The 12,881-nt window shown below is 43.9% G+C and overlaps 1 protein-coding gene across 3 annotated transcripts in view; it reads right to left on the bottom strand.

Annotated features, from left to right (window-relative positions):
- ZNF536 (zinc finger protein 536) overlaps positions 1-12,881 on the bottom strand; it is a 446,558-nt gene that overhangs the window by 69,258 nt on the left and 364,419 nt on the right. The window contains exon 6 of one of the 3 annotated variants that reach the window (XM_081015492.1): positions 7,172-7,212. The exons of the other annotated variants lie outside the window; for them this stretch is intronic. Coding sequence (XP_080871618.1) covers positions 7,199-7,212 — 14 coding nt within the window. The 3' untranslated portion in view covers positions 7,172-7,198. The remainder of the gene's footprint in view (positions 1-7,171; positions 7,213-12,881) is intronic. 3 annotated transcript variants of the gene reach the window in all.

Raw genomic sequence — 12,881 nt, 5'->3', positions numbered from 1 at the left:
CACTGTTACAGGTGCCGCATAATTCTTGTTCTGCCTTTGTAAAAAAACAATATTTTAGCGTGGCATTACCCACACTTTGGAACTCCCTGCCTATTGACATCAGCCGGGCGCCTTCACTGTGCTCTTTTCAACACCTGCTAAAAAACAGTGTTGTTTAGGCAAGACTACCCAGACATGTGAGGGACGTGGGTGGTGCTGTGGGTTAAACCACAGAGCCTAGGACTTGCCAATCAGAAGGTCGGCGGTTCAAATCCCCGCGACTAGGTGAGCTCCTGTTGCTTGGTCCCTGCTCCTGCCAACCTAGCAGTTCAAAAGCACGTCAAAGCGCAAGTAGATAAATAGGTACCGCTCCGGTGGGAAGGTAAACGGCATTTCTGTGCGCTGCTCTGGTTCGCCAGAAGTGGCTTAGTCATGCTGGCCACATGACCCGGAAGCTGTACGCTGGCTCCCTCGGCCAATAAAGCAAGATGAGCGCCGCAACCCCAGAGTTGGTCACAACTGGACCTAATGGTCAGGGGTCCCTTTACCTTTACCCAGACATGTAGAATGTTGACATTTATTTTAATCTGTTTCCAGTTTATTGCTGATTTTATTTTTGAACGTTTCAAAGAGCTGTTTTGACTGGCAATCTTATTGTTTTATTCTCTATTAAGCCACTTTGAGGGATTTTCTTTGCAGTCAAGCGGTGTATAAATTTTATGAAATAAACAACAAATGAGCAGATATTACCAAACCACCCAATTCGTTTCAATGCAATAGCATCCATTTCCCCCCAAAAAAGGTTCTTTAAGAAAGGGCAACCTAAAGCATAGCTGCCGACAAGCACAGATCTGCCCTTAGGGTGCATTTACTCAGTCCATGTAGCTCTTCTATATTTAAACAAGCCATCGTAGCTTTTCATATTGCAGACAGAACTTTTACCTCCCCTCAAACTTAGGGCTCCTTCACATTTTCATTTGCCCTGCCGTTTCCCCCCAGGAAAACCTGGGGTTTCAGAGATGCCAACTTGAATAGAATATTGAAAGGCAGGTAAGCCCCGTCCCACAAAGTATCTTAAGGGAGGGGACCGAAGGGACCTTAGCTCCTAGGAGTTGGCTCCTTAGTTCTGAATCAAAACAAGCAGCAATTGGGTTTTCTGATGCTTGCTGTTTGTTCTGATTGAGGACGAAAGAGCAGGTTTTCCAGGGAAAGCAGTAGAAGAAAGGCAAAACCGCTCTGACACATGTTTTCTAGGCACAGAACAGGTGGAAGTGCGGATGACCCCCATAATTCTTGTCAACGTCAAATCTGACATTCAGTCGCCAGTCACCTGTCCATCCAACATATCTGTGAACTGAAATAACTTGGGACAGGAATTAAGCTCCCAACCTTCATAGATTCAGTTGATGGTCTGAGCATTGCTTACCCAAGTAAGTGGGTAACTGTCTGATCTCATGGTGTGTGGACTCAGTTTCCTGGTCACACAGAGAGCTGTAATGAATGTGCAACTTAAATAAATTCAGGCTCTATTCAGACCTTTGGCTGACCATGCAGAAGTCAGAGTGGATCTAAGAGGTATGATTCTACTCCTTCCTGTCCATGCATTCATGACCATATATAGTATGGGAACAGGGTTGCATAGCAATAAATCAGATTATGCACATCCATAGGTGTACCAGGCTATATTTTTTTTGTTTCCTGCATTTGTATCCCACTTTTTTATCTCCAAGCAGCTCAAGGTGGCATACAATGGTTCTTCCCTTCCTCATTTTATTCTCACAACAACCCTATGAGGTAGGCTAGGCTGAGAGGCAGTGACTGGCCCCTGAGTTCACCCAGTGAGCTTCATAGCTGAGTGGGACTTGAACCCTGCTCTAACCACTACACCACACTGACTCTCTTATCTTGTAGTTTGGGCATGATCAATGGACCCTGACATTAAACAAAAAATATTGACCAATGAACACTGATACAACTTTTTTAATGGAGGCACAGGCACGGCAAAGTAATTTGGGGTTGCACTAACAAGATCTGAAATGATGGCCATTCCTCTGCTGGTTTCAACAGATCTAGAAAAAGCTAATGCTATGAAGATCATCAGCTCCAAAGGCTTGCAGAGAACAGAGAAGAAAATATGAATGCAAATAGGTAAAGAGAGAGAGAAATTCATTTGAAAAAACATTTGAGGGATGAAAATGAGAAGAGTTCCCACCAATGTTTTAAAAGAAGAAAGGTAGAAGTCAGCAAGCAACTTTAATACTAATGGATGGGGCAACCGATGTAACACTTATGCTTAATAACAGCTCTAGGGAAGATCAAGGAAATTAAACACCAGTAAGCTCAACTTCAGCAGTGGGGAAGATATTGGAAACACTAATCAGGGACAAAACAGGGAAAGTTATGATTTAATTAAAGATATTCAGCATGGATTCACAAAAGGGAGATCATACGTAACAAAAACTAATAGAATATTTTGGGGAGGGGGAAACCGCACCGGCAAAAAAAGAATTGAAGACGGATGCTGTGAGCATGATTAACAGCCCCCTGTGTTTCGTTACCACCTGAAACACTGAGCCACTATCCATATCCCATTGTTGTCAGCGAAAAAGCTTGCATGGATTCTTACAGGATTTGGTTTTGCTCCTGAACTTCAGATATTCCGTCAAAGTTGTGGCCTGCCAAAGACGGTACCAAGGAGTAAGACACTGGCAGCAAACGTCTTTCTTATGCGGATAATAAAAGTAAGAAATCATGGGACGGACCAAAACTTGATGCATCTTAGTCCTAAACCACCCAGACCTGGCAACCTCAGACATTCCTGGAGTGCAGATGTCACCGAGGCTGTAAGCTGTGCAAGACTGGCTGATACTGTAACTGCAGACTGGGTTGAGCAGTGCTAATGTTTCCCAGGCAGAAACGCAAGCCAGTGCGCCCAATCTCAGGCCAAAAATGTTTCCAATAATTTCTTCCAGCCCCAAGCAGCACTAGTAGCTGCTCCACTGTCAATGAACTGTATAGTATCCCAGATCCCTTTCAGTTAGCAGAACGGCCGATTATGCAAGGGATGCATCCATCTGGCTAATGGTAGGGCCGGACCTGCTAGTGGCATTACTTTCCATGCTGGTTCCCTTTTGCAATCTGATAAAGGGGGCTGTCCTTTTATGATCTGATTTCAAGGAGAGAGGCATTAAAAGATGGTCTGTCTGATTTCATAATGAAACCGCACTGGTTGCTACCAGTTCTGGAGAAGAAATCAAGCTGATGTTAAGAAGCAGCAATTCAGATGGAATTTCTTGATATGAGCATAAGATGAAAGGTGTGTGGATCTGCCAGCATCAGTAGGAATGACAAGACATTTAATGAAAAGAGAAGGATCTACTCAAAATAAAATACAGACTGCGCACCAAGGCTGAAACAATTTCTTAATCAATTTGCATCTGTATCTATGTAGTTCTCCATTAAATACTACCACTACTACTACTACTACTACTACTACTACTAATAATAATAATAATATTTGTACCCCACCCATCTGACTGGGTTGCCCCAGCCATTCTTATGTCATTAAGAAATAAGAGCCACGGTCCCCTGAATTAACTGGACACATGTGGTATCTCCATCTTCCCACCAAACAAATGTTTGCTACAGCTCACAAGTTTCAGATAAGTATTAATCCTAAATCAGCAACAACAACACTCTTTCAGAAAATACTTTCAGATAGTGCTTAGGCCAACTCACTCCAAGAAGCCACCCAACTCATATTTCATGACTCAAATTGCATGGTCAAGGACCATGACAGTCTACAACAGGGTAGACTGTGAGTTAAGACTAAATGATTCTTCATAATTATTAAGAAATCTAGGCTATACTCAAGTGCACTATCCATTTAGTCATCATAGGGGAAATGTGAAAGTGCTAAAAATGTTTGTCCATAAACCAATAGGTGGTATTTTCAGCCACAGTCTGTATGGAGCCTAGACACCTGCACTGGAGAATTAAGGTGTATTTGTATGTGTGATATACCATCATTTTCTAAATGGGAAAAAATGAAAATTGAACACCAATACTTTCATCAGGCCTGCTTCTTTCTTTCTTTCTTGTTGACATTTTTGTAGATTGTGACAAACATTCATTCTAACATAATTGCCTACATTTTCTTCTTCTTCTTGAATTCCCTATAGCTACAGAGAAATGCTGGAATCCATTATTGAGCTACCCTGATGGCAGGCACTTGATTGACATTTATCTATTTGAAACATTTCCATGCCTTCTTTCCAGGGCTCAAGGTGGCGTACAACAATTGTGATAGCACATTAGAATGCAAATAAACATCAAAGACAAAAGGCACAACAGCAATCTAGTAAAATAAAATAAAATAAAATAAAAACGGGGGAGGAAAAACCAAGGAGGTAGTCAGCAAGAATAAAGGCCAAATGTTTTGTGATCCCTGCTAAAAGACAGCAAGAAGAGCAAAGACACCCTTTGAGGTGGGGGTTAAAGAGGAGGAGACTGCCCCACAGTCTTGGAGCAACTGGTTTAAAAGTCCTGCTTCTGGCCACAAACATTCCCACTTTATGCAGAAGATGAATTTGAGGCAGAGGGTAAGAAGCTGTTGACAGCAGACTCCAGTCCTCAACCCTCTAGGGCAGGCATGTCCAACTCCAAAGAGACTGTGATCTACTCACATTATAAAAATACTGGCTGTGATCTACCCATTGTTATTGACAGGCGAAGCTTTTTTTAAGGGAGGCAAAGTTGTTGTTGAGCTTTTTTTAGGGGAACCAAATCTTTCTTTGGGGGCGGGGAATCACTAAGCGTCTCATGATCCACCATGTCCAGTGATCTACCAGTAGATCATGATCTATCTGTTGGATATGCCTGTTCTATGGCATCATCACAGCCAACTCTCTCTCTCTCTCTCTCTCTCTCTCTCTCTCTCTCTCTCTCTGTGTGTGTGTGTGTGTAAATATATAATTGTCTGGTGTGGTGATGGGGTGAGTAAGGCTGTGGTGGTCCTGCTTCTCAGCAGATAAGTCTTGGATAGGGTTGCCAGGGCCCAAACCTGAGACCTATGACAGCCACTGGTTATGTCATAAAGCATGAAACATTGAGCATTAACCAGAGTCACTATGTCATCGAACTCCTTCCCACCATTGAGCCCCAGAGATGGAGGTTAATTGGGAGAAGGGAGACAGGAGCTGAGGAGGGCGAACACTACAGAGAGTCTGTGCAGTAATTTGCAGCCTGCTTCTACCAGGCTGAAACATGCAAGCTGAAAATACAATCTTCGTAGTAGTAGTAGTAGTAGTAGTAGTAATTTAAGGAACTCCTGCCATCCTGGAGTTTCAAGCCCTCCCTCTGCCACCTGGAAGTTGCTACCTGAAAACTTCAGGTCAGCCCTGGAGGTCTGGCAACCCTAAATCCAGAAAACAGCAACCCGGGAGCAGCAGCCATACAACTGGGAAGCTCCGCAGCTGACAAAGGCTTGCACCTGGAAGCCTTTATTATCCCAGAGGAGGAAATTGAAAGGGAAGCAATAAGCATTCCAGACTCTGGGGTGGAGACTGTGAGTGTCAGAACTCCAAATCTCAGGGAAGGGGGAAGGGATAACAGAGAAAAGCCACAATCACATCATACATTTGAAAAAAGCTATGATACCATAGTAGTGATGCCACAGCATCCATAGCAGTGACCAGAGGAGGAATGACCGCTGGGAGGAGCACAGAGAGAAGAAATGCCATGAGGCATCTGTGGAAGCACAACTGGACACCTTCAACTGCCCCACCTGCACAAAGCATCTCTCTTATCAGTCTCTACAGCTGCAGCAGGTGCTGTAACCTTCCAAGAGTTTGACTTCATCCCCAAATGTGAACTCCTCTTTCATCTCCCAAGACAGATGGATACCAACAAGAAGATACCACTTTAAACAGTCATGGCATCCCGCAAAGAATTCTGCGAGCTGTAGTTTGCTAAGGGTGCTGAGAGTTGTTAAGAGACCCCCATTGCCCTCACAGAGCTGCATGTCACCCAGTAAGAGGGATTATTAAACCACTCTGAAAATTGTGGCTCTGAGAGGGGAAGTGGGGCCTTCTAACAATGCTCAACACCCATAACAAACTACAGCTCCCAGAATTCTTTAGGGGAAGTCATAGCTGTTCAAAGTGATATCATAGCACTTTAAATGTATGGTAAATGTGACCAGAGTGTATGGTCACATTTACACCAAATGTATGGTGTAAATGTGACCAGGGACTTTTTTTTTTAAGAGATAGCCAAGCAATATTATTTGAATTTAGGTTCCTGGTGATGAGAAGAGGTTGGGACTTCCTGTAGGGGCAATAGCCCTACCAGGTCTTCTCTATAACCCTGACTCAGAAGGACCCCAGGCTGCTGGCCTCTCTTAAATAGAAAGTAAATTGTAGCACAGGGTCTGATTGGGGGATCACAGATGCAACAGACATCCCCCACCCCCACTGAAATCAATGTCAAAACTACCAATTTTGGATTGTACCCACAATTGTGAAGTCACAGCAAAGATGCAGAAGCAGAGCAACATATCTTCCAACTAAGAAACATATTATTTCAAGTAAGGGGGGAGGGAAGCCTAGAGGTTGGGGGGAGAGCCCTCCCTGCAAATAGAAAGCTAGCACATCAAGATAAGCTTTTCATGTGGTAGAACATACAAACATACCAAATTCCTAAATGTGGTCCAGGAAGAGCTATAACATTGTGACATTTCTAACCACGTACTTCAACTCTCAGAGAGGAAAGTGCAGGATTAATTGTTTCACCATTTATTCAGTAATGATACCTAGCCCCGGGATAACAGGTGTTTTTATGTTTGCTTGCACAAATGGAGCTTCTCTGCTCACAGAGGATCCCCATTCGTCCCAAAAGAGGAAATGAATTTATTTGCATGGTTTTTATCCATTGAATTTGGATTGGAACTCATGGCAAGAGAGCCATGTATGGGAGTCTAAGCACTGCATCCCCAGATAAAGAGCAGGATGCATTTTTAACTGCTTCTTCTCCCCACCTGACACTTGGCAGTTTTTCATTAGGAAATGTGTAAGGGGGCTTACAGTTATCTAAATAATACTAAACTCACAATAAAGCCTGAATAATGTCCTCCCCTCATTGAAAACCAAAACCACAAATACAAGCTGAATGAAAACAAATTGTTAAAAAATACCTGTCTGGATTTTCTCTTGAAAATCAGTCATTGAGAATCATCTGTCAGTAAGACAAAATTAATTACTACATGTGAAATGGAGAAAATCAACATAAATTTAAATATTGCATAATATTACAAAAAGAATAGGTAATCCTATTATCTATTAGTTATATATGTCTGCAATCTAAAATACCCTTGCCCCTACCCCCAAAAAACTGACATTACATCATTAGATTTAACAAATATTTTAAAACAGATATTGTGTGTGGGAAACTGCCTCCAAAATATAGTAACTTGCAAAATTCAGACATCTTTTTTGTTATTCGTTTGGTGGTAATGGAGAATCCAACTTGATTTGAGTATACCTTTAAACCTATGCCAACCTGGGCCAGTTTTAATTCACACAACCATTGTTCATGTGTGTGATGAACAGGTCACCCGAATCATTCACCTTGTGTGCTTTTCATTGGCATGCCATCACTACTTAACCCACAATAAGGTTGGTGGTATGATTCAAAAGCAGGCACAAAGTGAAGGATTCGGATCATCCACTTGCATAGACCACTCTGGGCAGGAAACTGTGGCCAGCTGCGTACAGAGCAATTGTGAGAACTGTCTCTGATCCAGCCTGCACCCTCAATATAACATGGCACTCCCATCAGCCACATTATCCCAATCACCTGTCAGGACAGGCCCAAGGCATTTTGTCATGCAGACATGACACAGAGGTGTGTCCCAGGCTCCCTTGATCATGCCACACAAAGGATGCTGGGACTCTGAACCTATCTGGGAATGCATAGAGTTGCACGTCTGTAACTTCTCGGTTTCTGCTGTGCCCTTCTGAGGTTGCCTGCCGTTTCACTAGCACCTATTTGAATGGCTTGGGTTGTCTGATTGGTTGCTACCATGGGTGGCACAGACCTATCCTAGACTTCTTCAAGGTAGAGAGGGAGTGCAGTGTGGTCACCCATGCTGCTCTTTTCCTTAAGCTAGGGAAGGCAACACTGCTGAAGTGGATGGATCTGGGTCTCTGCAAGGCCAGGTTAGAATCGAAGGTCACATTGATGGGCACTGTGTTCCCAAACACAAAGCCATGTCACACAGAGAGAGAGATGCAAGTCCAAGCACATGGAGTTAAAAAGGAAACCCGAACGGACCCCTAATCTGTTCAGAGACACTATATTGGCTTTATTAGGTACACAACACAGGGAATTACCATAACGTCCCCAAGCAAACTTTATTCAGTGTTTATGTAGCGCTAGGGTTTGCCTATATACAATTAAATCAAGTGTTGCAAATATATTAAACCTGCATTTTAATTTGACAAGTGAATTTATAACTGGGACATGTTTTAAAAGGGTTTCTGGAATTCTAGAATGTTGCGTGTGCTAATGGTTCTGTGTTTGTACCCGGGGGGAGGGGAAACTTTGAGACGCATCCTATATTGTCTTGTGCTCATGGCACAGAAGCCGTGTGTGTGTGTGTGTGTGTGTGTGTGTGTCAGTAAGAAGAATGAGATGGGTGCCTAGCTGGTGCATGTGAAACAGCTATATAGGAAAGTAGCCATCTTCAAATGTCTTAAGGGCTGTCACATGGAAGATGGAACAAGCTTGTTTTCTCCTGCTCCAGAAGGTAAGACCCAAACCAATGGATTCAAATGACAAGAAGGGAGATTCTGATTAAATATTAGGAAGAATTTTCTGACAGTAAGACTTGTTTGACAGTGGAAAGGGCTCCCATCAGAAAGTGGTGGGCTCTCCTTTGTCGGAGGTTTTTAAAGAGATGTTGGATGGCCTTCTGTCAGGAATTCTTGAGCTGTGATTCCTGCATTGTAGGGGCTTGGACAAGATGACCCTTAGGGTCCCAACTCTACAATTCTGCATATGATTCTATGAAAATAACAGACTCTTCTCAACAAGGATTACCTGACTTGCAGTAGTGCTTCTTCCTTTGCTATGTTGCCTCTCACTGAAAGTGCTGGGGTTGTGCTCCCACCGAGACTAGTTCACTATGTTTTGCCTAAAGGTGCATGTTGACTTTTCACCAGCTCCCCCAAATATTGGTGTTAGCTGCACCAGCACGAGGCCAACATGACAGTAAGTGGACAAAGCAAAATGCCTCTGTCCTCATGGTAAAAGCATCTCATCAAATCTCCAAAAGGATACCGTACGGTTTAAAGATATGCAGAAACATACTCCTCCTGCCTGCCTTAGATGGGTTCAAGTTGGGGCCACACCACAGCCAAATCAGAGAGGGGCAAGACATGTGTGGGAGGCAGGGGGCAAGCATATGTTGCACCCCACTGTTGACTGGGGGGTGGAACCAAAGCAGGCTATGTAAGCCATCTCTGCCTCTAGCTAGCCTCTTTTTGTTGCTGTCTCAGCACCCATCCTCCCACCTAGGGCTGCAGCATAGGATTAGCTGGTTGCTTAAGGGCTGAAAAGAATATCTGCACCAATTTTTTTTCTCCCCCCTTTTTATAACTTGCTACCACAATCTATTTTTCTCATTAATTGATGGAGAGTGTTGGGGAAAATGCTGAAGAGATTTGCAGCACAACACTACTTTGATCTGATCCAGCTGGGCTCTTACGTTCATATATTAATCCTGCCATGTACCCAGAATTACCCCTATTTATACTTTCAAGGGATGGAAACACATATATCAACTGCATGCGTCAAAGCTGCTAAGAATCTGTCAGAGGTGGGTGTGAATTGCCTCCCAGACTCTTCAAATCCAGAGGAAAGCTGTGCAGTGCACTAGATCAAGAATGGATACAGGCCGGGCCAGACTCAGCTCCCTTTCAGCCACCAAGCCGTGAGCCAGTTACTCTCTTGTAACCTACCCCACTTTCACTGGATTGTTCTGCAATAAATCCATCTATGATGTCCTGAGCTTCTCAGAGGAAGCAATGGGGTGTGTCTGTGCGTAGCACAATACAGGATGGTTGCATCTCACATGCATTCACTGCATGAAGCTTTGACACATGCAGTTGATATATGCGTTTGGATTTCAATCATACGTGGTTCAAATTGTGCAAGTTAAATCCAAGTGAGGCAGAGAGCTTAAAAAACTCTTTTTGCACCAGGTCCTCTGGGGTTACCCAGCATGGAAAGAGCTTTAAAGCTCTTCGCCTTGCTGTGGGTGGAGACAAGACCACCTGAGTTCCCATGAGATCTCACAGGAGCATCCGCAGCGTTCCAGAGCTGATGTACTAAGCAGGCCTTGTACCCAAATCCTCAAGCAAGGTGGAGAGCTTAAAAGCTCTTTTCATGGCATGTCCACTTGGGGTCACCGGTTGGGAAAATAGCTTATAATTTCTCTGCCTTTTTTTTACTAGGCAAGGTCCTCTTGCCACATGGGCTCTGGGGGTACAGGGGATTCTTGCTTTCTCCCTTCCCCTGTGGGGCAGCTCCAAGGGTTTGGCTATGCGTGGTTTGAATATGTGGAAGCCCAGAACCGAGCCTTCATGTAAGATATGATTGTACTGTAAATAAAAACCTACCCCGCAAATTATCCTTGGGAACGTTCTGACAACTTATTAATGGAACTGAGGAGACTTTGCAATGACAGAGCTTGAGAACTCTTCAGATGGGCTGTGCAGTTGCAAGGGAATTCCCTGTCCAAAAATTCTTGCTTATGGATTGATCCCCAGTGACTCATTCTTTTGAATATGCACAGAACAGCCTTGGACCCTCAGACGTGTTTGTATCTACGCTGAAGGCACAGCATTTCTATTATCTTCTTAAACATAGCTTACTTTCAACATTGCTGCCCCCACTGAGAACAATTCCATGATTACAACGGATAAGGTTCAGGCTTGGCCTGGAAATTCCGGCCTGATACTTTCAGAGCTTAGTGAAAACTGTTTTATGGCAGAAGCTTTATGCTATATATATATATATATATATATATATATATATATATCTGAGATAAATCCTAGCTCACTTTTTATTATCCTTTCCCTTCTCCCAAGGAAACTGTTCACAGTTTAATTTAGAATTGAAGATTTTATGCCACAGAACAAAAATGGGAATATGTATGTGCATATGCAACCCCCCCCCCCAAAAAAGAGACAGGCAGAGAGGACTAGAATCTTATGTCAATCTGATGTTCAGACTTTGACTATAGACACCTGGGCTCAAATTTCTGCTTAGCCATGAAGTTCACTGCACAATACACTATTTCAATTGAGCATGCCTCATTGCATTTAAAGCACTCTTGTACAACTTTGACTGTCATGGCTTCCCCCCAAGAAGGCTGGGAACTAAAGTTTGTTAAGGGTGTTGGAAATTGTAACTATGTGCCCTTGAAAAACTACAGTTCCCAAGATTCTTTGGTGGAATCCATGACTGTCAAAGTGGTTTGAGTGCTTTAAATGTATGGTGTGACTGTGACTTGTTGTCCATGTAAAATACGTCGAAGGCTCTGCTAATAATTTACTTTTATATTCTGTGGGTCCTCTGTGTAACAAATTTATATATAGTTCACAGTGGCAAAATGTATTAGGGGCTGATGGAGACCCCCACAGTTGCCTGAAATTCTGGGGAAACTGCTTTGTTAAGGCTTGCTGTAAACTAGAACTCTGTAAAGGGTAAAGTACATCGGGGCATAGAGTAGGGGTGCCAGTGGGGCCATGGCCCCAGATGTGGATTTCTGAGGGGGAGAAAAGCAGGCACTCCCATGCAGATGTCCCCAGTGCAGCCCAGCCCAGCGCTCCCAGTGTCAGAGGAGCCAATGCTCGGCACCGGGACAGGCCGTGCTAGTGGTGCCTGCTTCATTCCTGCCAAGTGCTGCATTGCCTGGCCAAGCAGTTTATTCCACAGGTCAACAGGCAGCACAACATACCCCTGCTTGGCTCCAATGTGGGGTGGGGTACCTCCGTCAGTGTCAGCAGTGAGGGCTGGGGTGCCACAGTAGTCTCCCTCACCTTCCGCGCCCCCTGCCCCCCAGCGCTCATGTACCTGGCTGTCACTTGCTCACACAATGCCACTGAACTACAATGCCCAGAATTCTCTGAGGGGAAGGATGTGCTTCGAATGTGTGGTGTGTACACAGCCTACGTGACACAAGAGGGAAGCACTGTGTAAATATTGCCTGCCTGTCCACACATACGTAAAAATAAAATAAAAAATGCTACCCCTTTTCAGACATTCAGTGACTGAGCTTGCGAGAACTGGGATTCTGCCAAATGTTCCCTTTTATAAGATTTGTGAGTGGTATCCAAGTAAGTTCTACCTAAAACAGACCCATTTAATTGAAGTTAACCCTCTCCATTAACTTCAACGGGTCTACTCTGAGGAGGACTTCCTCTGCACTACACATTTAAAGCTGTATCATACCACTTTAAACAGTCATGGCTTCCCCCCAAGGAATCCTGGGAACTGTAATTTGTTAAGGGGGGGGGGCAAGAGTTGTTAGGAGACCCCTATATTCCTCTCAGAGAGCAGCAGATCACAGTGTTCCCTGGGAAGAGGGACTGATTGTTAAACCACTCTGAGAATCACTACTCCAGGCTGTTGGTTCCCAAAACAAATGAAATTGTCCCACATGGCTATGAGAAGGTGCAGGGTCAATCTCCAAATCTGGATCAAGAGCCTGTCAGCTGGTTCCCTAAATATCAACTACATCAAGCATCAGGTGGTCTGAGAAATGGGACAAGGTCCTTCACCCTCATCTAAGTTTGCAATTGGTCATCAAAACTGCACTCCAGAGCAACGACTGGGCA

Source organism: Podarcis pityusensis (genome assembly GCF_964106645.2).
Source record: "Podarcis pityusensis genome assembly, chromosome: 8".
Classification (NCBI taxonomy): domain Eukaryota; kingdom Metazoa; phylum Chordata; class Lepidosauria; order Squamata; family Lacertidae; genus Podarcis; species Podarcis pityusensis.
The sequence above is the reverse complement of the archived record's forward strand: the minus strand, read 5'-3'. Positions and strand labels throughout refer to the sequence as shown.